General features: G+C 40.7%; 5 protein-coding genes across 6 annotated transcripts; 2 read left to right on the forward strand and 3 right to left on the reverse strand.

The window, feature by feature from the left end:
* The first annotated feature begins 192 nt into the window (after nucleotides 1-192).
* On the forward strand, nucleotides 193-6,360 carry LOC139772688 (uncharacterized). Its single transcript, XM_071706569.1, has 5 exons — nucleotides 193-557; nucleotides 780-4,082; nucleotides 4,317-5,191; nucleotides 5,275-5,418; nucleotides 5,665-6,360. The coding sequence occupies exons 1-5, from the start codon at nucleotides 302-304 to the stop codon at nucleotides 5,896-5,898; spliced, it is 4,812 nt and encodes a 1,603-aa protein (XP_071562670.1). The 5' UTR covers nucleotides 193-301; the 3' UTR covers nucleotides 5,899-6,360.
* A 768-nt stretch (nucleotides 6,361-7,128) lies between these two features.
* On the forward strand, nucleotides 7,129-12,105 carry Reps (RALBP1 associated Eps domain containing). 2 transcript variants are annotated; one of them, XM_071710467.1, is made up of 5 exons: nucleotides 7,129-7,667; nucleotides 8,111-9,395; nucleotides 9,490-9,554; nucleotides 9,710-9,923; nucleotides 10,158-12,105. In XM_071710467.1, the coding sequence occupies exons 1-5, from the start codon at nucleotides 7,494-7,496 to the stop codon at nucleotides 10,337-10,339; spliced, it is 1,920 nt and encodes a 639-aa protein (XP_071566568.1). In that variant the 5' UTR covers nucleotides 7,129-7,493; the 3' UTR covers nucleotides 10,340-12,105. The 2 variants fall into 2 exon arrangements, with proteins under 2 accessions (XP_071566568.1, XP_071566578.1); XM_071710477.1 differs by lacking the exon at nucleotides 7,129-7,667 and adding an exon at nucleotides 7,762-8,004.
* On the reverse strand, nucleotides 12,091-16,219 carry LOC139774932 (glyceraldehyde-3-phosphate dehydrogenase 2). Its single transcript, XM_071710489.1, has 5 exons — nucleotides 16,102-16,219; nucleotides 13,953-14,049; nucleotides 13,633-13,872; nucleotides 13,292-13,546; nucleotides 12,091-13,203 (listed from the first exon to the last, which is right to left on the reverse strand). The coding sequence occupies exons 2-5, from the start codon at nucleotides 14,028-14,030 to the stop codon at nucleotides 12,775-12,777; spliced, it is 1,002 nt and encodes a 333-aa protein (XP_071566590.1). The 5' UTR covers nucleotides 14,031-14,049; nucleotides 16,102-16,219; the 3' UTR covers nucleotides 12,091-12,774.
* Nucleotides 16,220-16,750: 531 nt separating this feature from the next.
* On the reverse strand, nucleotides 16,751-19,889 carry LOC139774945 (glyceraldehyde-3-phosphate dehydrogenase). Its single transcript, XM_071710515.1, has 7 exons — nucleotides 19,359-19,889; nucleotides 19,154-19,277; nucleotides 18,747-18,862; nucleotides 18,221-18,478; nucleotides 17,766-17,941; nucleotides 17,319-17,513; nucleotides 16,751-17,142 (listed from the first exon to the last, which is right to left on the reverse strand). Exons 1-7 carry the CDS (start codon nucleotides 19,434-19,436, stop codon nucleotides 17,022-17,024), a joined length of 1,068 nt encoding a protein of 355 aa, XP_071566616.1. The 5' UTR covers nucleotides 19,437-19,889; the 3' UTR covers nucleotides 16,751-17,021.
* Nucleotides 19,890-19,966: 77 nt separating this feature from the next.
* LOC139774939 (probable hydroxyacid-oxoacid transhydrogenase, mitochondrial) lies at nucleotides 19,967-25,442 on the reverse strand. The gene is made up of 8 exons (XM_071710502.1): nucleotides 25,223-25,442; nucleotides 24,629-24,737; nucleotides 22,415-22,678; nucleotides 21,742-21,974; nucleotides 21,433-21,666; nucleotides 20,869-21,031; nucleotides 20,317-20,598; nucleotides 19,967-20,175 (listed from the first exon to the last, which is right to left on the reverse strand). The coding sequence occupies exons 1-8, from the start codon at nucleotides 25,273-25,275 to the stop codon at nucleotides 20,092-20,094; spliced, it is 1,422 nt and encodes a 473-aa protein (XP_071566603.1). The 5' UTR covers nucleotides 25,276-25,442; the 3' UTR covers nucleotides 19,967-20,091.
* Between the last annotated feature and the right edge of the window lie 1,392 nt (nucleotides 25,443-26,834).

Genomic DNA, 26,834 nt, shown 5'->3' on the forward strand with positions numbered 1-26,834 from the left:
ATATATTATCACAGCGACGTTATGGCCTTAGTCAAGTAAATAATTATATTCTCACGAAGTTAAATATAGCAGAGCATCAAGGCGAAGTTAATATAATAAAGCGATATAATTTGACGTTTGAACGCGAAGGACGTAACCAATTGCATCTAAGATTGAATGATACGCGACGTTAAATATCTCGGACAATAACGTTGCGGTACCGATAATACGACAATGATAGATTATGTCGTCTAATAGAAGCTGTTAACGTCGATTCGAAGATTGTGGAGGATTTAGTTTTTATCCAAGGATCAAACGGATCATGCGCCCGGCGGCCGCGCGATCAAATCGATCGTCCGTACATCATCTCAAGTCATCCCCGATTTCAAGCCCATCGACAACGTCGTCCGTTTATCATCATCATCAGCAGCAGCAGCAACAGCAAATTCTGTATGCTCCCGTCAGTAACCCAATGGTGACTCTCCAACCGTGTGGAACAGCGCTTCATCCTTCGTGCGTTTATCCGAACGTTCAGTCTCACGTTGTTTCACCGAATTCCGCCCATTTACATCTCCAAGGTCTGAAAGATAGATTTTAATTCAAATTAATATTTTGTAAATCACAGTTCTTTCCTTCCTTTCTCCATTTTTCTTCTTGATTCTGTTTCATAAGACAGTCTTTCAGTGATGAAACAGTGTTGAAAGTAACACAAAAAGATTAACGATTGTAGTTACATAAATCTAGAACGTAGTTATATAAAATAAGAATGACAATTAAAATAATATTCCGCGCGGATGTAGGTAAGAATAATCGATGGCACACCAAGAACAAGCCGTCCCGCGGTCAGCAATACTATCAACAGCAGCAACAGCAACAGCGCCTCTCGTATAACCCAAAACCCGTGGTACTCTTTGACCAACCGTCCACCAGCGTTGCACCAATCCCTCCATCGACCACATCCTTCTTAGTAGCTTCATCCACGTTCACCCATGCTGGACCATTGCACAGCGAACATTACAGTAACAATCCCGGAGTGACGCATCTGTTACCGCAGCCTTTCAACTTCAAGCCGCCGGATGTGCAGGCCCTCTGCCTCATCCAAGACCGACCGAACATTCAGCAACAGCAACAACAACAGCAGCAACAGCAACAGCATCCATTGCCAAGTTCCTTCTACAATATCTCGGCCACAAACACCTGCAGTCTGCAAACCGTCAACGCGAACTCGTCTTTCTCACTTGCCAGCCTCAATCCTTATTCCAACCTAGCTAGCTTCAACAACAATCAATTCCCAGTAACGGTGCAGTCCTCTCCGTTCTTTTCGAATCCGCCCGTCGGTGTAGTCCTCGCACCACCGCGAGGAGACAAGCCTTCGTCCACGTTAGATTTCGCGCCGTTCAAGCATAACGCGGACAAGATATCGAACGCCCGCGAGTCCCAAGTCGTTCCAACCGGTCAAAGCGAGAATGGCTGGCCCTCTCAGATTGAGTTCTCCAAAAGCGACGCGCAGACTGTCGCGGGAAATAACAGGAGCCTCGAGTCTGCCGAGTGCGCTTTGCAGAAATCTCTCTCTGTCGTTGCAAAGACGGACGAGGAGCATTACTCCGACGAGTCCTCGACCAGCTTTGACTTCACCATCGAGGCCGAGAAGATGGTCTCCGCTCTGTGCAACACCACATCTTCGAACGATTTAGGCAAGGAGGAATCGAAGCCCGGTAACAAGACTGATTCCACGACGTTGTTCAATGGAGCGGGCGACAACAAAGCGAGCTGGTTCGCCGATTTTTGCTTCGAGTACGAGAACGGAACGTCGATAGGCGTCCAAACGGACAGTCCGTGCGCCGATAGATCGCAGTATCCAGAACTGATCCGGAAGACAGCTCACTGGGGATGCACCCAGGCTGAGATTGTTCTCGATTCCGACGACTCGCAAACGGACTCCAAACGGTGTTGGTTAACGTGCCTGTCGTCCGCCACCAGGATGGCAATCACGAAATCCTCGACTTGCATCCCGGTCTTTGCGGGGGATCGAGTCTTCGCCGACGATCTCATAAATGCCCTTCTGCGCATCAGCAACGGTTGGCTGAGCCTCGACAACTACCTGAACAAACAACATTTTCCCAATTTACTGGACAGATTAGATCCCGAGTTAATCGCGCACTTCCAGACGTGGGAAGAAAGCACGTGCGAATTACTGAAGCAAATAGTACGAACGTTCCAGAAGTTCGGCGAAAACAAAGAGACGGGTCAGAAACGCAACGTGACGTCGTCGTTTCCAGGCGACGTGTCGCTTTACACAACCTACGATCTTTTCGTCCCGTTGTCTTCGAATTCTTTTTCTCAACAAAATGCGATTGCAACATCCTCTTCGCTGGAGAAACCACGCGGCGCGACGTCGACGTCACTACTGACAAGCGGTCTGCGTAATTTTCAATACAACTCCAACTATCAGCAGGAACAGCAATCGTTGAATCCGAAGGAGAGCAAATTGCGGAGCAAGTGGACAATCACCGAGAATTTGTCGTCCGCGATTAACGCCACAAAATCCGTGCCGAACGTTTCTGTGTGTCACACCGACATCGGCGGTCTGGCAAGTCATAAGCTTCGCACAAAAGACGCATCATCATCCAGGAAGAATGATGTCACTCAGAAATCGTTGAACGCCGAATTCTGTCAGCTGAGGAGCAAAGTGATGGAAAGCAGTGCAGACGCAACGAAGGACAGAAGACACGATTACACACCGGAAGACAAGCTTACGACGGTGCTCGATAACACCGAGTCAATACGGCTGCAGCATCCAGCGATGAACGCTGTAGCTCCTATGAGTTACAGTGGATTATACGCGCGGAACTGTCTATCCTTCACGGTTCCTTTGTCCAATCACCCGGACTCTGCGTATCCCGCATCCAATCCGGGAATCCCAACGTACGGTGTCAGTTATCCTCTTTCAGGGCCTTATCCCGGTACCGATATCAATTCGAGATGCGGCAGGAACTCCGAACAGATTTACGGAGTTAGAAGCGCGAATGTCAATCCAGTTTACGTCGGCAGATCGCAAACGGATCAACTAGAACTCCCGGCTGTACCCAGGAACAAGATGACCCTGCTCAGTCAAATCGAGCCGCGGACATTCGACAAGGAGTCCGAGGAAATGGCGGCCAATTTGTCGGCCTGGTTCGCCAGTATGCGAAACGCGCAGCCTCCAGCGTCGGCCGCGTCAACCTTCGAGGAGCCGAGGACAAACGAGAACTCGACGCCGCGATTGTTCGTTCAGGAGACACCCAAGTACTCGATGGTCATGGCCAAGCAACCGCAGATCGACACGAATCGACAGTTCCGGGCGTTGCAGAATCTGCCGAATATCCAGAGCACCCCCTGGGCCGCCGCCGGCTTTATCGGCAGTCGTGTCCATGTGCAACAATCGCCCGAGGAATATGATAGCTCCGAAGACGTGCGGATATACATGAAACCGGGCAGCTACAACGTGCCGAAAAAGAGACACCAGAGAAGACCCAATCATCGTCGATCGAGCAACAACGCGACGTCTCGCAACGCACACGCGAGCAGTCATCGCAGCGTGTGCGGTAACAACGGGAAAGGTGTTACGATACCAGCATCGTCGACGCCTCTATCTCACGCGAGCGCGCCAGCCTTGTTCACTAACATCAGTAACACCACGCTGATAAAGACCTCGTTCCCGCCAGCTTCGCAGTTGCCCGTGCCTCTGTTCAGCCTCGAGAACTCACCTAGGATCCTGAAGCGCACGGAATCTCTATCGCTGGACGCGCGTCAGGACGTCACCTGGAAAGCGGCATGCGCCTCAGCCGAGATACTTCTCGAGGCCCTCAACATAAAGGATTGCAGCGATACGTCCAAAAACATCGAGTGCAACGACGGGAGCGGCAAGAGGGAGGATAAGAATGAAGAAAATGTTGAAGTCTTAGCAATGACGTCGCAGCAGAGCGATCCGAAATCAATGAAGCATGATAATGTTGACTGTGCGTCTTCGTATGAAGCCTCGGAGGATGACTCGGGGTCCACGTGCAGATTATCGCCTAGCGCGAGCGTAATATCGGTATCCCAGTCGCGCGAGGATGTGAATGGTAAAGAACTTTATAAGATACATATTTTATTATATACTTTTTATAAAGAACTGATCAATTTTATTAGAACGGTAATGAAGTAAACAGTAAAAGCGTTAGATTGAAATAACTTTTTCGCGAGGATTTCACGCGTGTATTTATCGAAAATAATTAAAAAATATCTCGCGATCTTTTTGCAGGTGGTACCTAGTAATAAGCAAAACAATATCCTTTTCTAAAAAGCATGTTCAACAGCTCTTGATATCAAGACCAACGTGAAAACGGATTCCTGGCTGATCAGGACTCTCAATAACGCGAGTATCGTCGGCAAGCAGAAGCGACGTGAGGACGATGTCGATCGACGAAGCTCGGAGTCTTCGAACAGCTCGGAAATCGTTGACGTAAAACCGGAGCAGCTCGCATCGTCGTCGACCGCGGATGTAACGTCACCTGCAGATACAAAGACTCGTGCGACGATCATCAACAGCGAGTACCCAGCGATCTTTTCTCGCGAACACGTATCTAATTCCTTCGCGAACAAGGACGAAACGCCGACAAAAGAATTGGAAAATCACGTCGGAAGAGCCACGTACTCTGAAACGGTACGAAGATCTATGAAAACGAGCAACCTACACCTGGAGAAGAAAGAGCCGGTCAAGTCATCGTGCGCGACCAATTCACCGGTGACCACTGTAATACCAATTCCTGGCCGCAAGTGCCAGAGGAAAGACCCCGTGCAATCCTACCAGCTTCTACACAAATCGCGAAAATCGGCCGACAAGAAAACAGCGAGAAATGCGGAGAGCAACGATCTCCAATTGGAGGAAGGAGCGTGCGCGAAAGTCGGCGATGTCAAGTCGAACAACATAACGAAATCGTCAGCTATCACAAAAACGAATCACGGCAGGAAGAAGGATTCGGAACACTTGGAAGGCAAGCGCGCCAGCAAATCGGGCGATCGTGGCTGGTCGGTGTGGTGCAGCTCCAAGAGGAAACAGAATCTCAGCCCTCTGACATTTAACAAGTTGGAGACGATTCATCGAACTATCTGGCAGATGGGCGAGGCGAAGGTCTTAAAGTATCCACTCTCGTCCGACAATAAGAATGGCCAGTCTTCATCCACTTTAATAGTCAGTTAAAAAAAAAGAAATAAATAGAACAGAGGAAATAAAAATACAGAATGTATATTGAAAATATTCTTTTCGCTTTTCAGATGGAAGATTATTGCAAGATCGTTAAGAGTCCGATGTTTCTCGAGATCGTCGAGTACAAGTTGAAGAACCGGATTTATCATAAAGTCGAACACGCTGTAAAAGATTTCCGTCGCATTATTAACAACGCGAGATTATATTATCAGGTTCGCAGCAAAAACTTTTTTCTTATATATTTTATTTATCTTCTTTATTATCGTAAAAATCGCGCGATAGAAATAAAGTACTATAAATCGCTGCGTAAAATTGCATCTTAATCTTCAAAACCAAAGATCGGATCCAATATCTTAACGTCTACTTTTAAAAAGTAGGAATTTAGTTTCGAAAGGCGAATTTCTCTCGGTTCGCGTAGATTTCAATTAGAGTCTCCGAAAATTTATGTTCTTTCGCAGCACGACGATGAACGAACGAGAAAGATTGAGGTGCTCTCGAAGAAATTGGAAGACTTACTCGAGGAACATTTCGGCAATTTGGACTTTGACAATATTACCGGCAGTCCGAGAGAAGATTCATCGACCCAGCTGCGACTTAAGACATCTGGACAGAAATCGATCGCGGGACGCTGCGATAGCACGAAGAAAAGTGTTTCTTCGTCGATTATCGTGGAGGATTCTTCACTCCACTGACCGTTAACTTCTCGTCGAAATGAAAACTCCAAATCGAACTATTGCAACGAAACTAATTAGCGAAACTAACGTTCTTTACAGGGCATTGTGTGTAATAACTTCTTCTAGTCACGAGCCATTTCGTACGGTTAATGATGTCGTAGGTGTTTTCTTTTTTTTCCGTTCTCGAAGATCGGTATCGCTGTCCGATGGCTCGTAAACCAAACTCGTTGAACTTTTCCGTCCCTCGAGAGGACAGGATGCCGGACGATTTTATTAACTATGAAAAGTGCACGCGTGTGTTCTGCCGACAACAATCCTAATTTCATAACGATATCTTAGCGAAGAAAGAAAAACTGTATTAAATGCGAACGATCATCGGACAATATCGAACTTATTTCTGTACGAAAAAAAGAAAGTAGTACATGATAGCGAAGTATCGACGATATAATGTAATTTCCATGTTCATTGTTACGGCTATTACTTATGAAACATTTCGATCTTTCAACTTCGATGCTCGTGTTGAGGTATCGTTAGATCAGAGTGATATGAATCATGAAATATATTACGCTGACCAGTCTAAATATTGCTGTTTCGTTCTAAGTCTTAGCAGCTTAGTGCGTAAGTAAAATAAATGCAAAAGGCATTGAAATTGTTATATATGTACCTTAGAGGCAAAGAATCTCCCACTATTATAAATTTAGAGAAAATTTCCAATACGACATTTTCTAAACATTATATCTTAGGAACTAGTATAATAATTACCATAAGACCCTTTATCATTATACAATAATTAAAGCTCCTGATATATTAGAACAAGTATAAATTAACTTCGTTCTGACAAAAACTAAAGATACACGATTCTTTGCCTCTAACTAAGGTACAGATATAGATTTCACGTTATGAAGTTTGACACGTACTCGAGACTGAAATAATGAAGCTCATGATGAAGCTGATGACACAGATATATGGAGCCGAAGCTTATAATATAAAATATAAATAATACGGAGTTGAAATTTTTATAATATCTGTATATTATAAATACGGAGCTGAAGCTTATAACATATATTATAAATATGGAGCTGAAGTACATGTCATAAATACGAAGCTGAAACTAATGTATCATAAATGCATCAGAACTGGAGCCAGTGTATCATAAATACGAAGCTACCACGCACGCACCACCGTTCAGAGGTCAACACTTCTGGCGGGGCGAGTTAGCCGACACGGATTATATAGTAATGTCAAATATCGCGCCAGTCGGCCAGCCAGCCGGACTAGTCGGAGGCCGGAGATAGCGATAATCGCGCGTACGGGACCACGGGGTTGCAGGCTGCAGGTAGCGAACGACGTTTTTCTCGCGGTCTCGCGGATAGCCGCGAGAGAGATGCGACCGCCACGGAGCGCGGCCGCGCCGTGAAGCGGGGCAAGCAGAGCGTGAAGTGGATTCGTGAGTGATCATCAGTGAGCATTGCGGGAGAAGGAGAGCCGCGCTCCGAGACGCGAACAGCGAGGCTCGGACTACCCCGGGGGGGCCCGGGGACGAGCCGGACGCGAGGCATCGCTCTCGGCAGTCTCGGCAGTCTCGGCTGCGCGCGGACGCGCCGACCGTCAAGATGGACTGGGACCTGCTGACGATAGCGAGTCTGCATCTGACCGCGACCGAGCACCGCTACTACGGCGACATATTCATCTACTGCTGCGAGAACGCGGACAGTGACAGCGTGCCCGTGATCAAAGTCGCCGAGCTGTTGCGCTCGGCCAACCTGCCGCGGGATGTCACGATGAAGGTGAGCCCTCGATGGCAGGGGAAAGCGCGACCTGACGTTTTGACATTTTCCTCCCGTCGGGGAATGCATTGTGATAAAATTTATCTCGGTATTTGGTGAGATTCTCACGCCGAGGTGACATACGCGCAGACGGGACGGACGAGACGTCAGGGTCCGTTTGTGGAGGTTATGTCGTGGCAGGTGAACCGATTAATTCGTCAGCGGGGAATATATAAGAGTCACACTTCTTCTTGCCTTTCTTGCAACGATCTATACTCTATAAGCTATTTGCGAGGATTCTCATGTTCCTTGCAGCGTGTGTTACTTTTAGCGGAAAGCAGATTGTTATTGTTGCCAGGTAGATTGACAGTTGTCATGTATTTTGGAGAAAAGAAGATGCAGATGAAGTATTTCATAGAAACTCGGTTACATATGGACATACATTATTATTTTCTTGCTTGTAGATATTGGACGTATGCATGGGAACCAAGGGCAGCACGCATCTGGGCAAGAAGCAATTTTATGCAGTGTTGAAACTCATCGCAGGCCACCAGGCTGGTTTGGAAGTCTCCAGAGACATGATAACTGCGTCTTTGGATGTTATTACCTTGCCGAGATTTACGTGGCCGACGTCTGGTGACGAGGAAGGCAGAAGGAGTCCGGACATAACTAGAGGAGCAAAAGGTAGACATCATCCTCCCGAGAGCACTACCGAGAGCGAGAGCGAGGCAGAATCTCCGCGCGAGACTGGCGGTAGCACAGATTCTCCCACGCCGACGAACAGCATGACTCAGGAGAGAAACGACGGTATGCTGGGCGGTGAGACGATCCTGGACTCCGTTTCCGGAGGTTGGCAGGGCTTATTGGTTTCCGAAGAGCAGAGACAGCTGTTGGGGACCGAGGAGGAGAGCTCGGAGCGTCACAGTAGCGACGACGGTGACGGGGAAGGTGACGGCTCAGGTTTCCCGCCGGAAGAAGTGTGGATTATCAGCGACGAGCAGCGTGATTATTACGCCGCGCAATTCGCACAGTTGCAGTCGGATCCGGAGGGCCTTCTGGCCGGGCCGGTGGCCAGAACGTTCTTCGAAAAGTCGCGGCTTCCTGTTTCCGAGTTACGACGCATCTGGCAGCTCGCGGACGTCACGAGAGACGGGGCGCTCAGTTTACAAGAATTCTACGTGGCTATGCATCTCGTCGTGCTGAGGAGGAACCACGTGCCTCTGCCCGACGTTTTACCTCCGTCCTTGTCGATCCCGTTAGTTATGCAAACAGCGACAGCTGCCGCGCCGCCGCAAGTCCCATCGGCGACGACCGCTCAAAAATCGCCGCCGAACTCCGCGAACGTCCGCGAGAAGAATCGCGAGTGGACAAAGTTCGTAGACTCGCCGACCGGGGCGAGCAGCTCCTCGGTCACCAGCCCGGGGCTGCAGCTGGTGAATTTCGATTTCCAGAAGTCAGCCGTCGAACGCGACCCGAAGATCCTGCATCCGGTGCCGTTGCGCTTGACGCCTGAAGCGGCGATTCTCGCTTCGGGCGCCAACGGCAGCAGTAGCAGCTGCACAACTTTGGGGGATGACGATCTCCAACATTCTGCGGCGTCGTTGGTGCAACGACCCCTCGCGAAGAAACCGCCCGCGGCTCCCGAAGACGCCGTTATCGTGACTCCTAAGAAGGAACCACCGCCACCACCACCACCCAGACCTTATAGAACACACGCGCGCAGTTCTAGTCTTGATCTTAATAAATTAGGTATACGTCGCTCTACCGATACTCCACGATACAATACTGCAGTTACGAAACTGAAATCTTATGTCTTATGCTATAAACTTGCGTATTCTTACAGGAAAAAATGGTCAAATTTTTCTTGGGGCACCGCCGCTTGTACCACCTAGAATCTCGCCAGGAATTGTAAGTTTCGTCGTATACGATAAAATTCTCTTGTGCCTTTTTAAAAGGAATGCTTTTTATTCTGTATACCTTGTAAAAGATATTACAACGGAATTTATAACTTTTTACAAACGTTTTTTAAGACAGGGATTTAATGATCCGTTTTTGTGCTGCAGACTTCGCCTCGCAAATTGGTCGGCCAAAGAAGTGAGGGTGAGGGACAGAGAACGTTAAGCGAAAGTCAAGCTTTTGTCGCTGACTTCTCTCACTTTTCTCCCAAGAGTGAATTGCCTGAGAATACGGTACCATCTGTAGAAAATACGGTACCACAATCTCAACAATTCACTGGTGTCTGCGGAGCATTTCATATTTATAGGAAACCGAGTCCAAGTAAGAAGTTATCTCATTTAATTTCTCAACATTCAGCATTTTCTCTGTATTTGTATTTACAATTTGTTTTTTAGCATAATTTTCATCATTTTATGCAGTTAATGATACATTCATAAGCAGAAATACTTGATTTCTCTTTTAAATTATTAGAGATACTTCTAAAGCAGATGCTCAAACTATTTTTTTGCTCATACCTTTACTTTCGTAATTATGCTTAATAATTAATTTTGACAGAACGAGACGGCGGCGAAGAAGAAAGTAAAAATGAAGCGGAAGAGGAGAAGAAATTAACTTTACAAGAATTAAGGGAAAAGAATGCGGAATTACGCTTAGTTTGCGAAGAACTGACACGTGAACTGGCTAGCGCGCTCCAAGAACGTATAAATTTGCGTGCAAAACTCTTGCTCTTGACTTGATGTGATTACTATTCGCTATCATTCATTCGTTCGAAGATACGAGGTATTATGTGTCCTCAAATCATTGTAAACACATGTATTTAATACGTTATGCTAGTCTAGAACTCCTCTTTTCCAACGAAGTATTCATCCACATTCATAACGATCAATGTAGACAGACAGATGCGGCAGGGGACGCAATTTACAAAAAAAAAATATTACATAGATATTTTATACTTGAGATTGAAAGAAGAGTGTATATGTCGTCTGACATAAATTATGAATCATGTATATACAAAGCTGATTATGATCTTTATCGATATATAACAAATGTTTGCGAATTTGCTTTTGTCAAGTTTATGAGCTATTGTTCACGTTTATATGTAAAAGTGTTTAAAACAATCACTCAGGTTTAAAGCCTACGTTATCGAATTCCCTGTGATTTACTGACTTTGTATGTTATGTTTTTGCATAAGAACTTCCCTTTTCATCGTCTCGAATTTATATGCATTTCTATAATATAAGCACACACTGCGCATACAAGTGCATCTGTCACATTGTTATTCTATTTCAGTACAGATATTTGAAACTTCTGATTGTGATTTCTGTGCTTTGTTAACTTTATGAGAATTATATAAGATATTTCATATTCCCCTCTGTCTATTAATGAATCTCTTCTAAAGAACACTTTGCCGCAAACAGAATCATAATATCTATTTTGAATTAGTTGTATTGTAAAAACAAATAAGTATTATTTATTGTTTGCAACAAAATCTAATTATATTTTCGTATGACTATAAAACTTGACAAGAAGATGGGGCGTCAACGGAGAAATGGAATAATCAGGACTGTTATGACGTTATATTTTATTCCGTGATAACAAGCGTACCTATAAAATATCTGTTACATTTTGAAGAAAGATATACGAGAGAAAAGTGGAATCTGCAGGAACAGAATACTTCAAAAATAAATTTATATAGATGTATTAGGCTCAGAATCAATTCACGTTGAGTACGTCGATTTTGATGTATCAATTCTTTGAGATGGTTATATCGATTCCTAATATTGTAGATTTTAAGAAATAGTTGCTGTAGTTGGTGGAAACTATTTGAGGCCTGAGAAGAATATAGATCTATCAAAGCCACACATCTACAATAAAAATCAAGAATCAATACAACTGACATTCTTTTCAACTAGTTTCGCAGATATTTCTAATAGTAGCGATTACTCAACGGACATAGGATTGCCTTATTAATAAAAAAAAAAATCATTTAAATAAATTTTCAAATTTTCTTTTTTCTTTGTAAATTCAGTTTCCGTGGCTCAGCTCTATATAAGTCTCAGCGCTTTATTTATATAAATCGCCATTTCTATCCAATCAAATATATATTGATTCGTAATTAACGTTAAGACCTTCATCATATTTTCCAACTTTTATTTTTCCTACAGATAGCGGATAAATAAATTTGCCGAGCGATCGTTGTTAATAACTCTTTGTGCCATAACGCGAAATTTTGAAGTACATATTGTCGTCAGTAATCGACAGTATTGTCTTGTCAAATATCACGAGACTACTTAGAGGTAAAAGCTTTGAAAATCAACGAGTCATACGACAAAGATTTTTTTGTAATTATAGATATTGTGTAAAAATTATATGAAATTAATACTTATGTCAGAATTATCTGATTTATTATCTGCAGTCCTGTAAAAAAAATGTAATGATGTAGAATACATATACAGAAGTGTCTGTCAAATACGAATAAAGAAACTACTTAGTTTCATAACAATTTTTATTGATATCATTGTGTGAATGGAAGAATAATGTTAATCACGTACAAGAAAAAAATTACAAATACTTGTAACATCTCTTGAATATGAATGAATGAATGAATGATGAAAGTTTAGTACTGCAATTGCAATTCTACATAATAAAACCTCCGTACACATGGTGATGCGCTGTGACGAAATTCGATAAATAAAATTGCGCTCGATAATAAATTTAGTACAACAGACTTGAGCTATAATTCTATTGTCACACATGTCTGATTTTACGTAATGCGTACTTTGCGATTACACAGGCTCTACTGTATAACATGTAAAGTTACAATACGCACATTTACATGTCTGTTTCACTGACTCTAATAGTAACAAGGTAAATATATAGATTTTTAGATACGAACACTAGAGCCTGTCTTATTTTGTATTTCAATCAGCGACGAAGAGACGTCGCTTTATCTATAATTCTATTGACTGTGCGAGAAAGAATGTATGCTAGCATTCTTTGGTTTTATACTCCGAGTATAGATCTCTGCTAGAAATTAATAATGATGCCGATTAATACATAGTGTTTCTTACAGCAGCTTTTTTCACAATGATATGCTCCATACAGTGACTTCGCGATATGGCGAGACCGGAGCTAGAAGGACACGAATAAACAATCGACTTCTGAAGACCATTTAGTTGTCTTTGCTCTGCATGAATTTGATCAAGTCGATAACTCGGCTGGAGTAACCGAACTCGTTGTCGTACCACGAGATCAGTTTCACGAAGTTGTCGTTTAGAGGGATGCCAGCCTTGGCGTCGAAGATGCTGGAGTGATTGTCGCCGATGAAATCAGACGAGACAACGTCATCTTCGGTGTAGCCCAGGATACCCTTCAGAGGACCGTCAGCAGCCTCCTTCACTTTGGCTTTAATAGCGTCGTAAGAGGCAGGCTTGGCAAGTCGAACCGTCAAGTCGACCACGGACACATTGTGCACGGGTACGCGGAAAGCCATGCCAGTAAGCTTCCCGTTGAGGGCGGGAATGACCTTGCCAACTGCCTTGGCCGCTCCAGTTGCAGCGGGGATAATATTCTGTGCTGCACCACGGCCGTCACGCCACAGCTGTTACCGGAAAAACACGATAAATGATGTTACATAACGACAATCTCGAATGATTTCTCTTGATAAACAGCTACAGTATCGTACACACCTTGCCGGAAGGCCCGTCGACGGTCTTCTGGGTGGCCGTGATCGCGTGTACGGTTGTCATGAGGCCCTCGACGATCTCAAAGTTGTCGTGGACCACCTTGGCGAGAGGTGCTAAGCAGTTGGTGGTGCACGAGGCGTTGGAGACGATCTTGAAGCTCGGATCGTAAGCTTCCAAGTTTACACCGACGACGAACATCGGCGCGTCAGCCGACGGGGCGGAGATGATGACTTTCTTGGCGCCGCCTTCCAAGTGAGCCTGCAAATGCACCGAAGAACATTGAACTCATAGGTGTAAACGAGGATTCTAATGAAATAAACGACTTTTGGTCGAATTTCACGTACAGATGCCTTTTCGATGGTCGTGAACACGCCGGTCGACTCGACGACGTACTCCGCGCCGGCTTTCCCCCACGGGATCGCCTTCGGATCGCGCTCGGCGAAGACGGCAATCTTGTTTCCGTTTACGACGAGATTGCTGCCCTCGACCTTGACTTCTCCCTTGAACTTACCGTGGGTGGAGTCATACTTGAACATGTAGACCATGTAATCGAGACCGATGAAAGGGTCATTGATGGCGACGACCTGGTTTGACAGAGAACTCGGATTAGTAAAGCGAGCGCGGCTCGACCGACTTGCGGATCGCAGCTCTACTTTCAACATACCTGACCACCGCGCTCCAGGGAAGCCCTCAGCACGAGACGGCCGATACGGCCAAATCCGTTAATTCCGATTTTGCTCATGTCGTCGTCTTGTTTGCAACTGGAAAATCGGACAAAAGCGTTACAAGACGTTGCGCTACGGCCACGCGTTTTCCGCGCGACCGCGGCCAGGGAGACTGGCATGGCCATGTGAAACAGGTGCGTGAGAACGAGTCTCATCGTTAATCAACAAATTCCAGTAGCGAATTATTGGACGTTAGGTTAAAGTATAAATAGATGTGCGACGCATGATGATCCATCATTCGCTGCTTCCCCGCTATTTTCAGAATATCAATCGCGTTTCAAGGATGCTCATAAATATCGCGTAAACGATAATTGATATTCATCACATAGGCATAATCAAAAACTACTCAATTCTTCTTCACCGTATCAGACAGTTTTGTTTTATTAATTTAATTAGTACATTGTGCTGTTAAGATCTGTCAGCGATGGATAAACTGAAAAATCTTTCTCATACATTTATTTGCTAAAAATACAATGGGGATTATAAATGCAGCGGAACTATATCGGGGAGATTTCGCGGCCGCTTACGTAATTTCGAGCGCGACGTAAACGTTATTTACAATTAGTCTTGAATTTGTCTTCGAAGCTGCGGTGGCGACAATTTTGGCACACGCCTCGGCGACACGATCGCTCTGATTGGGCACCGCCGGGGAATCTTGTAGGTCAGGCAAGGTCAAAGGGGGGGGCCCCCCCGGGTGTGTCCAAGTTCTTCGACATCCCGGTGTCCATGAGAATGATCGTGACCTCGCGTGAGTGGGATCAGTGGGATTATCAAATCGGCGGCTCCATAAAACTGACGTCAATCGCAGCGCATCGCGAATATCGCGATGCAACCGCGTATCATCTAACGTGATCCGAATCGGGAGAAAAATCTATTCGGACTATCGGACTTCCGGCGACTTCGAGTCCTGATTAATTTAATTTAGCGATACTCGCGGTATTTAACGCGGACAGAATAACTTTTTATTTAAGTGTTACGATATCTATAACTTTGCGCAATCGAATTTGTTCTGACAGAAGCGCGAGCTATTTTTATAACTAATTTTTTAACAATTATTTGAGCAATTATTTGTATTTGAAAGACGAAATTATGACGATTTTGTACTTATTCATACAATCAAAGACGAACCGGTTTTTCTCTCATAAATGTTAGTTCAGAAACTCGTTTCTTTACAGCAACTCGCCAAAACGCAAAATCGCGGTTTATTATACACTTATTTATATTAAAAAAAACAACTAAAACATTGTTTTCGTACCCTTCAAATACTTAAAGTATAAATAATTGATTAAATACATGATTGAAGGTAAAGTACGAGAATAGCTGGATTTAATAAGCGGAGGGGTCATTAATCCAAATGTAAAATCGATGATACAGTAATTACACGTGATACGCATGACGATTAATTTCCAAATTAACTTTATGAGCTAAGGTGAGCTAAGGTCAACTAAGGGCGGTATTCATAATCCGATCTTATTACTCAAAATCACCTTAAATTCAATAAAACGACCGAATAGCTTCTCAAGATCGTCCTGAAGGCGATGTCAAATATAAGATCGGGCTGCGAATACCTAATAATATCCTGTAAAATCGCAGTCTCGTCTCACTACATCGTGATCGAACGCTAGTACAGCCGTGCAATCGTCGAGCGGTAATATTGACCGCGCGAGGGCCGTTTAACGGTCGCCATCCGCGTCATCGGGCAAAGGGATTCCGTCGAGCGTCGCGAAGGTCGCGGGAAAGGTATCGCACCGCCCGGTTGTTACATCATCTCCTCGATCTCACGCCGCGCTTTTCTCTCTCTCGCAGGAATACACAACCGGATCGTCTCCGCGACTATACGGGAGATACTTGATACTTTACTGACTCCGAGCGACGTCACGAGAATGGCCGGTGCGGCGTACATACGTCTCGCGGGACGGCAGACGCGATTTGACGGTTATGTGTGTCGCACGTACGCACGTCCGGCAGGAAAAATGACGATCGGGCGAACGATTAGCGACGAACGATGATGATGGATTCACCCAGGGAGCGAGAAGAGAGAGAAAATGGGGATACACGTCAAGTGGAACTAGTGGAAGAGATACTCACCGCGTACCAAAAAAACCAGTTCCGTCCACCGCGGCTACTAACGAAGTAGTGTCATTTGAAGGGCACGGGTGCGATGATATAAAACGGAGCTTCGTGCTCCGTCGCCGACGTTCGGGAGATCACGTGGCTTGATTATCGATTGCCGACACGTTGGCGCGCCGCGAAGTTCAACCGCGCCGGTGCCGATGTATGTTTTAACTCTTTCGATCTATTTGCCGTCGAAGAGGATTTACTTATCATTAGCATGACAAGTATCAACAGCTTAGTTACGCAGACGTGAATAATACGTAATTATAATATGTAACTTACAGCATGTATTATAGCTTTCTCTAATAATAATTTTGTAATTACTTCAGAACAGATTTTTTGAGGATCTATAAAAATTCGTGCTAGATTTTGGAACAGAATTCTAACTGAAATATTTATTTTATTTATAATTAATTGCTTTATTTATGTTTTACTTCGTTTATAATTATAATTATTATATTTATAATTTATTTTTATAATTTGATATCTAATTTTTGTAACATCCGTGTATTTTAATATATTTTATATATGATGTGTATATATAATTTTGATTCTACAAAAGTTTTTCATGTTACATATGGCCATGAAATTATAAATAAGATTCTTATTAGTAGATATATAATCTACATACAAATTGAAATTTATTAAAAATATAACAAACTATAAATAATAAAATTCGAAAATAGTTGCATAGGATATTGTGTACATAAGATATTATAAAAAGATAAATTGTGTGTTGTTAAATTCGTTTGTTCTTTAAACTCGATATCTTTTAATATTATTTTAGAAGAGGATAGTTGCATAAAAATTATAAGATGCGTATTCGCAAGGGTTTAAAATATAATACAAGTGCGTATTCAAATTTTAAGTTTTAACTTTGATAAGTTGTTCTCCTAATCATCATCATGCTCGAGAACTTGTCCAGCAGTTACAGGAACATTACCAGAATCGGCGTTATACATGTATTGAACCAAATCGGTTATACGATACGCATAACCATATTCGTTGTCGTACCTGAGGAAAAATGAAAGATCTCAGCATCAAGTACCTAGATATCAAAATTTTTGCGCGATCGAAGAAATTGCATCTTCGACTTGTAAATTATGTATATCAGGCATAGGTTGCGTATTTGGGACAATATATTTCTTTATAAATTGAGTTTTATGACGAGACGTGGGTGGCGTTATTACCAAGCGACGATCTTGATGAAAGTGCTGGTCTGCGGAATGCCCGCCTTGGCGTCGAACACGCAAGAATAAGTCGTGTGGTTGAAGTCCGACGACACGCAGTCGTCCTCCGTGTATCCCAGCACGTCTCTCAGCTGCCCCTCGGCCGCTTCTCTCATCGTCTCTTTCACTTCCTCGTACGTCGTCGGTTTATTGACCCTGAGGCGGTATCGTACAGATCAGAAACGTTTCTAGTGGCACGTACAAGAATCGAACTTATTGTTAGCGTCGACCATGACAATTTAATTCCGATCAAACGTAACGTTACGTCAATAAAATTGCACAGTCGCGCCTTATGTGAAACCGAGTGCACGTTTTTTTTTTTACATCAGTGCAACGAGAATATATATGTTACGCATGCCGGATTTTATGGGTCAGTTGTCTGGTGAACTCCGCATCCGCGCCAATTACCTGAATGTCATGTCGCACAATGAAACGTTGGGGATCGGTACCCTGAACGCGATGGCTGAAATCTTGCCTTTCAGCTCGGGGATAATTTTGGCTAATGACTTGGCCGCGCCGGTCGCGGTCGGAATGATATTCTGGAGTGCGCCCCTACCGTCCCTCCACAATGCCGTAGGTCGAAGCTGCGACAAAATATAATCGTGCGAAGCACACACATGAAACTTTTATAACGATTATTTAGGTTCCTTAACCCGCTGTGCAAGAATAAATAATTTATATATATATATATATAGGACAAAAATATATTCTATTGCGCCACAGATTTATAATTGAATAACCGGAAAAGACGTGCATTTATCGATCTTTTATTTTTCACTTGGTCATCGGATTAAATAAATAAAGACAGAACAAAGCGTAAAGAAGGAGGACCCATTTCTTAGAACAAGTCATTATTAAGGAACCTTTTCTACCGGACCGTCCAGGGTATTTTGGGATGCTGTCACCGCGTGTATGCTGGTGATCATCGCCTCGAGAACCTCGAAGTTGTCGTGCATGATTTTGACGATTGGAGCTGCGCAGTTCGTGGTGCAGGACGTCGCAGAAATGACACCGTCTCTCTTGGGATTGTAACAAGTGTGATTGACTCCGAAAACAAGCATCGGTGCATCGATCGACGGTGCGGTGATGATAATTCTTTTTGCGCCGCCGTCGATGTGCAACTGCATAATATACTATTTTTATTTTTGATACAAATACGTCGGCTAACTTAACATATAATATAGGATGCTGCTGAAGATTATAGAATACTAGAATAGTTGAGGAGATTTATAATTGTAAGTCCAATAATATAACAAATGTTATAAATATGTAAATATAGTAACTGTTAAAATCAATATTTCTTCCTTTTATTTTTGAGTTTCTAGCAAATCAATAGTTTTCCATATTTAACATCCTGTTACAAAGAAAAATATAAATTTAAAATCTTACGCTTGCTTTCTCTAGTGTTGTGAATGCTCCGCTAGCTTCTATTACGTACGTCACTCCGTTATTCTTCCATGGTATTTTCCACGGTTGCTTTTCATGTGATGTAGCGATTCTGGTCTCTCATTGAACGATAAATACGTTTATGATTTTTTATATAAAATAATGTTTATACCATGTTCTTAAATGTTAAGTAAAATGAAAAGTAAGCGTGCAGGAACTGAAATAAATTTTAATAAAGCGCAAAAAATTTTCCGGCAATTGCAGGAGTTATATGCGATTACTTTTCATTTTATGTTTTACACAGAATATTAAGTTTATTAAAATCTGCAGTATGTACTTATAAGATACACAAAACTTTAGTAACTTAAGATTTCGTTTTTTAAATGTAAAGAAACTAAAATTGTATTTACCACCACTAACTATAAACTCATTGTCGCATTCCAGGGACAAAGGATGTGGCCCGTGAGTAGAGTCGTGTTTAAAAAGATATATCATATATTCCGTTGTAAGGAATGGATCGTTGATTAATTTTACCTGTGATATTTATCATCATATTGTTGAGTTTTAATCAGTGTAATACATTATACTTATATTTTTTTATAATCGCAAACTTGCATCAATGCGCTTCTCGAGGCAAGCGCGAAGACACATTCTCCCTATTCTTCCAAATCCATTAATTCCTACAACTGCCATAATTTTATTTCTATTTTAGTCTTCTCTAACAATTTATATATTTAAAAAAAAGGAGAAAGGGGTTTAAAAAAATCTCGAATGACATTTTGTTATAAATGGTAAATAGTGTGAAGCTTATTACAAAACTTTCCAGAAAACATTATGACACCTTGAACTTGTCTAGAAAATAGAAATAAAAATAGAAAAGAATACAGTGAGAGTGAGAATATGAGAAAGAGAGAGGACATTATGTGGCTGTCTTCGTTTATTGTCCGAAGATCACCACGTATGTGCCTTCTATTTATGTGCGTATCCCCACCAATTTTTGGGTGAGCCTCATTTCAGCATAATTGCACGGGTTCCTACTTTGTCCCATGGATCCTGAACATTCCTGTATATTATGCGTTGTATTTACTTTACTAAAAATCCTTTGAAAGTTGTTTTATTCTCTAATAACTTATATATAAAGTAGTCACTTCTGAACTAATTAAAACTTTTTATTTTACATTTAGCAACGCGAATCTTTCAAATCATTAAATAAAATTTGTGCGTTTTCTTATAAATCCTATTGTTTATTCAAGTTTATTGTATAAAAATAGTCTTTACTTATTACTTACAATTTTATTTATGTACATACACTTAACGAAACGTTAATTTCGTAAATATTATGTGATCATTAATAAATGGTGAATGAATTTTCGAATAACTGCTCAAGATCTTCTTCAGACTGTTCACGTGGAGCCAATTTTGTGATGCGATGCTGAAAACAGAAAGAAAGAAATTTAAATTTTTGGTGTCTCTAAAAAGGAGAATGTACCCTGATCATTACTGCTACATTTTATATATGTTATTATGTTAAATTTTTCCATTTGATAAGGAATACATGGCGCACTGAATTTACCTGAGGTAAAGTGCCTTGAACTAACGTAGGAATGTCTTCTTTTTTGAAACCGAGTTCTGTCAAGCCGTTTTCAATTTTCATAACGCGCATGTATTCCTTCACGGTGTCGGCCAAAATTTTTCCCGCGTCAGCCCGCTTGGAATTGTTGACGTCTACACCGAGCAGTTCCGCAGCTTCCAGATGCCTCTCTGGACATGCGCTTCCGATAAAGGAAAACACGGCTGGCGCGGAGATCACCACAGATAGACCATGAGGAATTATGGGATGATCGTCGCTGTATTCCTTAAATAAGATAGCGATTCAATAAAAACATCAAAGAATTTCAAATAATTAGTCCTGTATCTCTAGAAGAGATACAGGAAAATAGTATAATTTAAAAGATATATTCTAAATAAGAGATAAAAGAGAGATCGCGAGAAAAGGAATATTTTTATATCCTTCTGCTTGGAGGAAGATATTGTGATTGAAAGTTTTTATATTAGTTTTCTCAAATAAAAGTTGCTTAAATATCATAATACATATATTGAAATCATATTTGAAGTTTATAATTACTTTTGGTTGGAAATTTCGAACGTTTCCGCTGATAGAATACGAAAGTCCATGACAAAGATGAACACCAGCATTTCCGAAACCAACGCCCGCCATTGTACTTGCTAAATGCATATGACTCCTCGCTTCCAAATCATCTTGATTGTAAACTGCTCGCTTGAAATATCTATGCAAGAGATCAAATATTATTAATATTAACTACAAATATCATTTATTAATTTATGTGTTTTATAAAGTAAATTTTAAAGAACGTTTATTTCTTTTAGTCCTTAGATTTTAATATTACATTTTATGTTTATGAAATTGATGAAAAATTAAGAGAATATCAAACTGTTTTAGCGTTTTTTATATTTGCTAAGAGAGATAGCTTTGTAAAATTAATACATTTATTTTAATATTAATTAGAATAGTGCTTTATATTTTAATATTATATAACTTCGTAATTCTATCTCTTGATAAAAATTCAACCACTATTCTTCTGATTTGGAATATCTGTGGTTTAGAGTAGATAGATGCACAGATATTGGATTGACGCAATTGTGCTTAAGTAATTGACTAATTAATTACTTGCGCATAACTTGAAGAGCATATCGCGCCCAGACATCGCTGACAGGATTGCTGCCTTGATAAGTTGGTCTCAGAATTGGATTCGATGGGCACGGCGTTCTCTCTGTGTAGGGTATCGCCGTAAAGGATTCCAAAGCGTGGCAGAGCACGTCGAAACCGGAGTAAGCGCATACTCTCTCCGGTAAAGTCAGAGTGTGCTTGGGATCGATGATTCCCAACGTTGGACGTAGAGATCTGCGATAAGAGAGTTAACGAATTAATTCTTTTGCATATCTTCTTTCAATCCAACGACGTATAATGAACGTTTACCTGTTTGCGATCCCCGTTTTGGCTTTTAGGGGCCGATAATCGAAGATGGACACTCCAGTTGTCTCAGAACCGGTACCGGAGGTTGTCGGAACGGCGACGAGCGGTTTCAGAGGAACCTGGATCGGTTTACCTTTCCCAATCGGGGCATTCACGTAATCCAAGAAGTCGGCGTCTGGATCGCAGCTGTACAGATTTGCCGCTTTGCAGGTATCCATCACGGAACCACCGCCAACCTGCGGATTAATAATAATTTAATAACAATCTCCCCCTGTATGGGACCGGGGTAGAATAGTCCCATGGTATGTTCTGCCTGTCGTAAGAGGCGACTAAAAGAACAAGTGAGACATAGGGCAGCAGCTAGAGTCATATTGTCAGATCGAGGCTGGGGAGGATTCTCGACAGGCCCGATACTGAACATTCACAGACGCCAATCACTGATTAGGCGGCTGTGATATTGCGATGTGGAAGGCAACAGGAAACCATCACCAATAATAATCATATAATATGATTAGATAATAATTAAAAATATGATATGTAATAAAAATTAACAGATTATTTTAATGAGATAACAAAAAGATATTTATATGTAGATTATATAAAAAAACGCGGCATTAAGAGTCAGTCGTACTCTCTTTTTCTTTATAGTCTTTTATCGCGTTTCTTGTATACGTACCGCTATAAAAGCGTCGAAATTTCCTCGCTTGGCAAACTCGATCGAATCTTGTAAGCTCTGCTCAGTTGGTTCTACGCGTACTTTATCGTAAATCTCGAATTGAACTCCATATTTGGAGAGGCTGTTAATGGCAGTTTTCACGGGGGTTAAATTCACCAAGTTAGGATCTGTCATCAGACACGTTTTCTTCGCTCCCAAATTTTGTATGTCCATTCCTAACTCTCTTGTTACTCCTACTCCATACCGCACCGTAGAACAGGCCATCTAAAATTTTACGCAACTTCTAATAATTTACATTAATACATAAATTAATAGATTGCATTATTTTAAATATTTTAACGATACAAAGAAAAAAATTAAATTATTAAAATTATTTAACATCTATTGTACTAGATCGGATTTAACTACCCGGGAAAAAAAGATTATATATAATTATATATAAATATATATAATTATTTACATATAATGCAATTATATATAAATTTTGTCTCTGTATGATCATATATAATTATATATAATCATATATAATCATATAAGAACATATATAATAATATTATATATATGTAAATATATATAATCATATATGACCATATATAGTCAATATATATTAAAAAAGAACTGTTAATTTCAATAATACATAATAAGAAACATAAAAGAAATTGGCAATAAGAGAGTCGACGCGGTAATTAGTGCGTAATGTCAAAAGACAGATGTATTTGCATATTACAAATTTCCGGACGTTTCGGCTCTTCTTCGAGTCATCCTCAGAGATACATCAATAAGCCATTCTCCATCATAATCATGAGTCTTCGGATTAGGAGGTCGGAAAACCATGAGAACTAAATGATTGCTATCTATAAATGGTCAAAATTAATTAAAAGAATAAGAGCAATAACTCATTTTTATCCGAGCACTCACCAGATAGTCCGCAGAACGGAGGATAGTCAACAATATAAAATTACATTAAAGATTAAAGATTAAAGTGTCCATGACATGTTGTTGTCACGATTGATCGCACGACACTGTGAACCGTCAAGTGGAATAAGAACAATTATACCAAGTAAAGTAGGAATCTTGTAGATCAAAATGGAAATAAAAGTATAAATAATAAATGAGTAAATGTGTATAAATATCCTTCTCAGACCAAGGAAGCGCAAGGTTACAATTTATTTAAATTTATTTAAAATGGGAACGTACGCATGATGTAGGAATTCGGAAAATATGTACCTAAACGACTGGTTTCAGAAATGATTTACATCAAATTGCAAAATAATTTACAAAAGGATACCGAATTCCTATATCATGCATACGTTTCCATTTTAAATAAATTTAAATGAATTGTGACCTTGCACTTCCTTGGTCTGAGAAGGATATTTATACACATTTACTTATTTACTACAATATTTGTACTTTTATTTCCATTTTGACCTACAAGATTCCTACTTTACTTGGTATAATTGTTCTTATTCCACTTGACGGTTCACAGTGTCGTGCGATCAATCGTGACAACAACATGTCATGGACACTTTAATCTTTAATCTTTAATGTAATTTTATATTGTTGACTATCCTCCGTTCTCCGGACTATCTGGTGAGTGCTCGGATAAAAATGAGTTATTGCTCTTATTCTTTTAATTAATTTTGACCATTTATAGATAGCAATCATTTAGTTCTCATGGTTTTCCGACCTCCTAATCCGAAGACTCATGGTTATGATGGAGAATGGCTTATTGATGTAAGTACCGCTGAGGATGGCTCGAAGAAGAGCCGAAACGTCCGGAAATTGGTAATATGCAAATACATCTGTCTTTTGACATTACGCACTAATTACCGCGTCGACTCTCTTATTCCCAATTTCTTTTATGTTTCTTATTATTATAATTGGATCTATAACTCCTAAAATAAAATTTATTTTTTTAAACAGTTTTAAAATAAAACTTATTATGTCTAATAATCTCTAAATAATAATTTCTTTTTTCCGAAGTAGCTTTGTTAATACATTCACACCTGACATGTTACAAATAATATTCAGATTATTATCAGGAACTCGAATATGCAGCATCGAGTACAGTTGCTGCAAAAACAGTTCTTATCTGACTAAACAACGCGGGAGACTTTCGATTACATAATCGTGGTATTTGCGATAAAATCAACACATTAACATGCACTTTAAAGAGAGCTTTTAATAGTTTCTTTCTTCTTACACAATTTTTACCTCGAAAGCATATTCCTTGTCGCTTGTGACATTTGCTGCAGTGCTCCGAGCTTTCCCGTGATCCCGTACACTAGTAGCTCCTGGATTTCCATGCGCTGGACATCTGCATCTAAAAATTCAGAATAATTTAAAGTTTATATTCCGCGTTTGTCATTAAATTTTTAACACCATTCTATCCCAAAATAAGTCTATTGAGAATCGTTATCGAATTAATGCGCTACCTTTATAATGGATTGACACACGTAAACTCGTCTGACAGATTGTGACTGATATCGTTATCTTCCCCTCCCCTCATATTTTTTACGTTTCTTATATATTTTTATAAAGCCGATAGAAATTACTTTCACTACTTTAATAATATAATATAAAAAATAGCATTCTAAATATTATATTTATGGCTGCTAATACTAAGATATTATTCTTAGATAAGTGAAGACATAATCTATTTTCTTAAATAAATTTATTTCTATCATATTTATTAATTTGTGATAGAATTAAATGTGCATTAAAACACTTAGCGATTTATTTGACGACGTCACTATTATATTACTTCTTTTTATATAAAGATTTTTAGATATGCGATAGTTTACTTACGACTGGGATGAAATCACTTGCAGAAGGTCAATGATGCGTCGTCTCGGCAGCATTTTAAATATTTTTTTAGGAGTGATCGTCTAAAAGAAATGGTAAAGTAGCACTGGCTGGAGCGAATTTTAACAGGTCTTTCGATTGAAAATGTTGCGGAGTAACGTTCACCACGAACTGTCGTGCTTCATTCCCGACTTGATAACCGACTTGACAACCGGTTCGTACTCCCCCTCCTTGTACTGCACGTGTTTACCACTTAGGTCTTTGATGAAGTGGCTCTATTATCCATGTGTTCGTATTCATATGTGAGCAGGACTGTATCAATAGAACTTTGTCGAGCTACGTTTAGTGCTGCTCGCTGTTAGTCTCGTTCAGACTAAGAGATAATTTTTAAAATCCCGATTTTTAAAACGAAAATCTGAACATTTACATTGAATAAAGTGAATCGAATTTTGTTACTTAACCCTTAAATGCCACCCGGGGTCCAGCGGACCCCAGACCCTTTAGAATGATATATTTTCAAATGTTCCCGCCAAATATGAAGCTCATATTTATTTATTTATTATTTTTTATTTTTTTGATTTTGGAGCCAACATTTTAACTGTTGGCGATCTTAATTTTTTATACTATGTTGAAATTGAAATTTTAACAATATAAGCATTTTATTCTCTTTTCTAAGCCTTGAACAACATTGAAAATAATTTTCATAACTAAATATCAAAAAATCAATAAGTAAGGAGACATTTTTCATGCTGGGGTCTTTTAGACCCCATGTGTCATTTACGAGATTCTTGAGAGGTGTGGCATTTAAGGGTTAAAAAAAATGTTAAATAAAAAGAGTCACTCATTAATACGAAAAGAAAAATATAATACTTACCTTAAGTCATACGTGGTTACCGCGTATGAATTATTATACATTAAAAAAAAATGATCTTTCTTTTTTGTAACCACCTTAATTGACCTCCGAGCCATACAAAACGAGATTTTCGCAAAAAACTGATTTTCGTGACCTTTGATCTTGAATAACTTTTTTAGCACACCCGGTATCGTTCTCGATTTTTAATATGTTATTTAAAACAACGAAATAAAGCGATTAAAAAAGAAAAAAAGTGGTTACTAATTTTTTTGCACAGAAGCCATATTTTCGTCTAAAATGACTGGGCTATTTATTAACTTCCTGGACACCACGGTGATTCGAGAAAACAATTCTTTAATAACGAATTGGTACAGAAAACCAACGTTTTCGGGACGCTACATAAATTATTTCTCGAATATTGTTAATAACTTTTTAATGCGCATTGCGCATGCGAAGCAAAATAAATCCCACTTACAGCACCTCAAATCAAAGCGATTCATGGTGGTTGCAATCTGAGAAGATTAATTGGAAGGTTCAATGTCTAATATGACTGGCCTATGAAGAAGCCTTTTGACTTTTTATTTCCGCATGGAAACGGGAGTGATGGTTGCCTAATTCTAATTTATGAAGAAGCAGGTTTTCTCCTAGTCTTCACTGTGAAGTTGAATCAAGACGCTTGGTTATTCCGCACGATTGACCAGTCATCATATTTAAAATCGGTGAGTAGAATGATAGTAATCTAAAAATTTAGCTCGATCATGA

Source organism: Temnothorax nylanderi, unplaced genomic scaffold, assembly GCF_030848795.1.
Source record: "Temnothorax nylanderi isolate EJ_2023f unplaced genomic scaffold, tnyl_v1.0 TNYL_tig0004_pilon, whole genome shotgun sequence".
NCBI classification, from domain to species: Eukaryota; Metazoa; Arthropoda; class Insecta; order Hymenoptera; family Formicidae; genus Temnothorax; species Temnothorax nylanderi.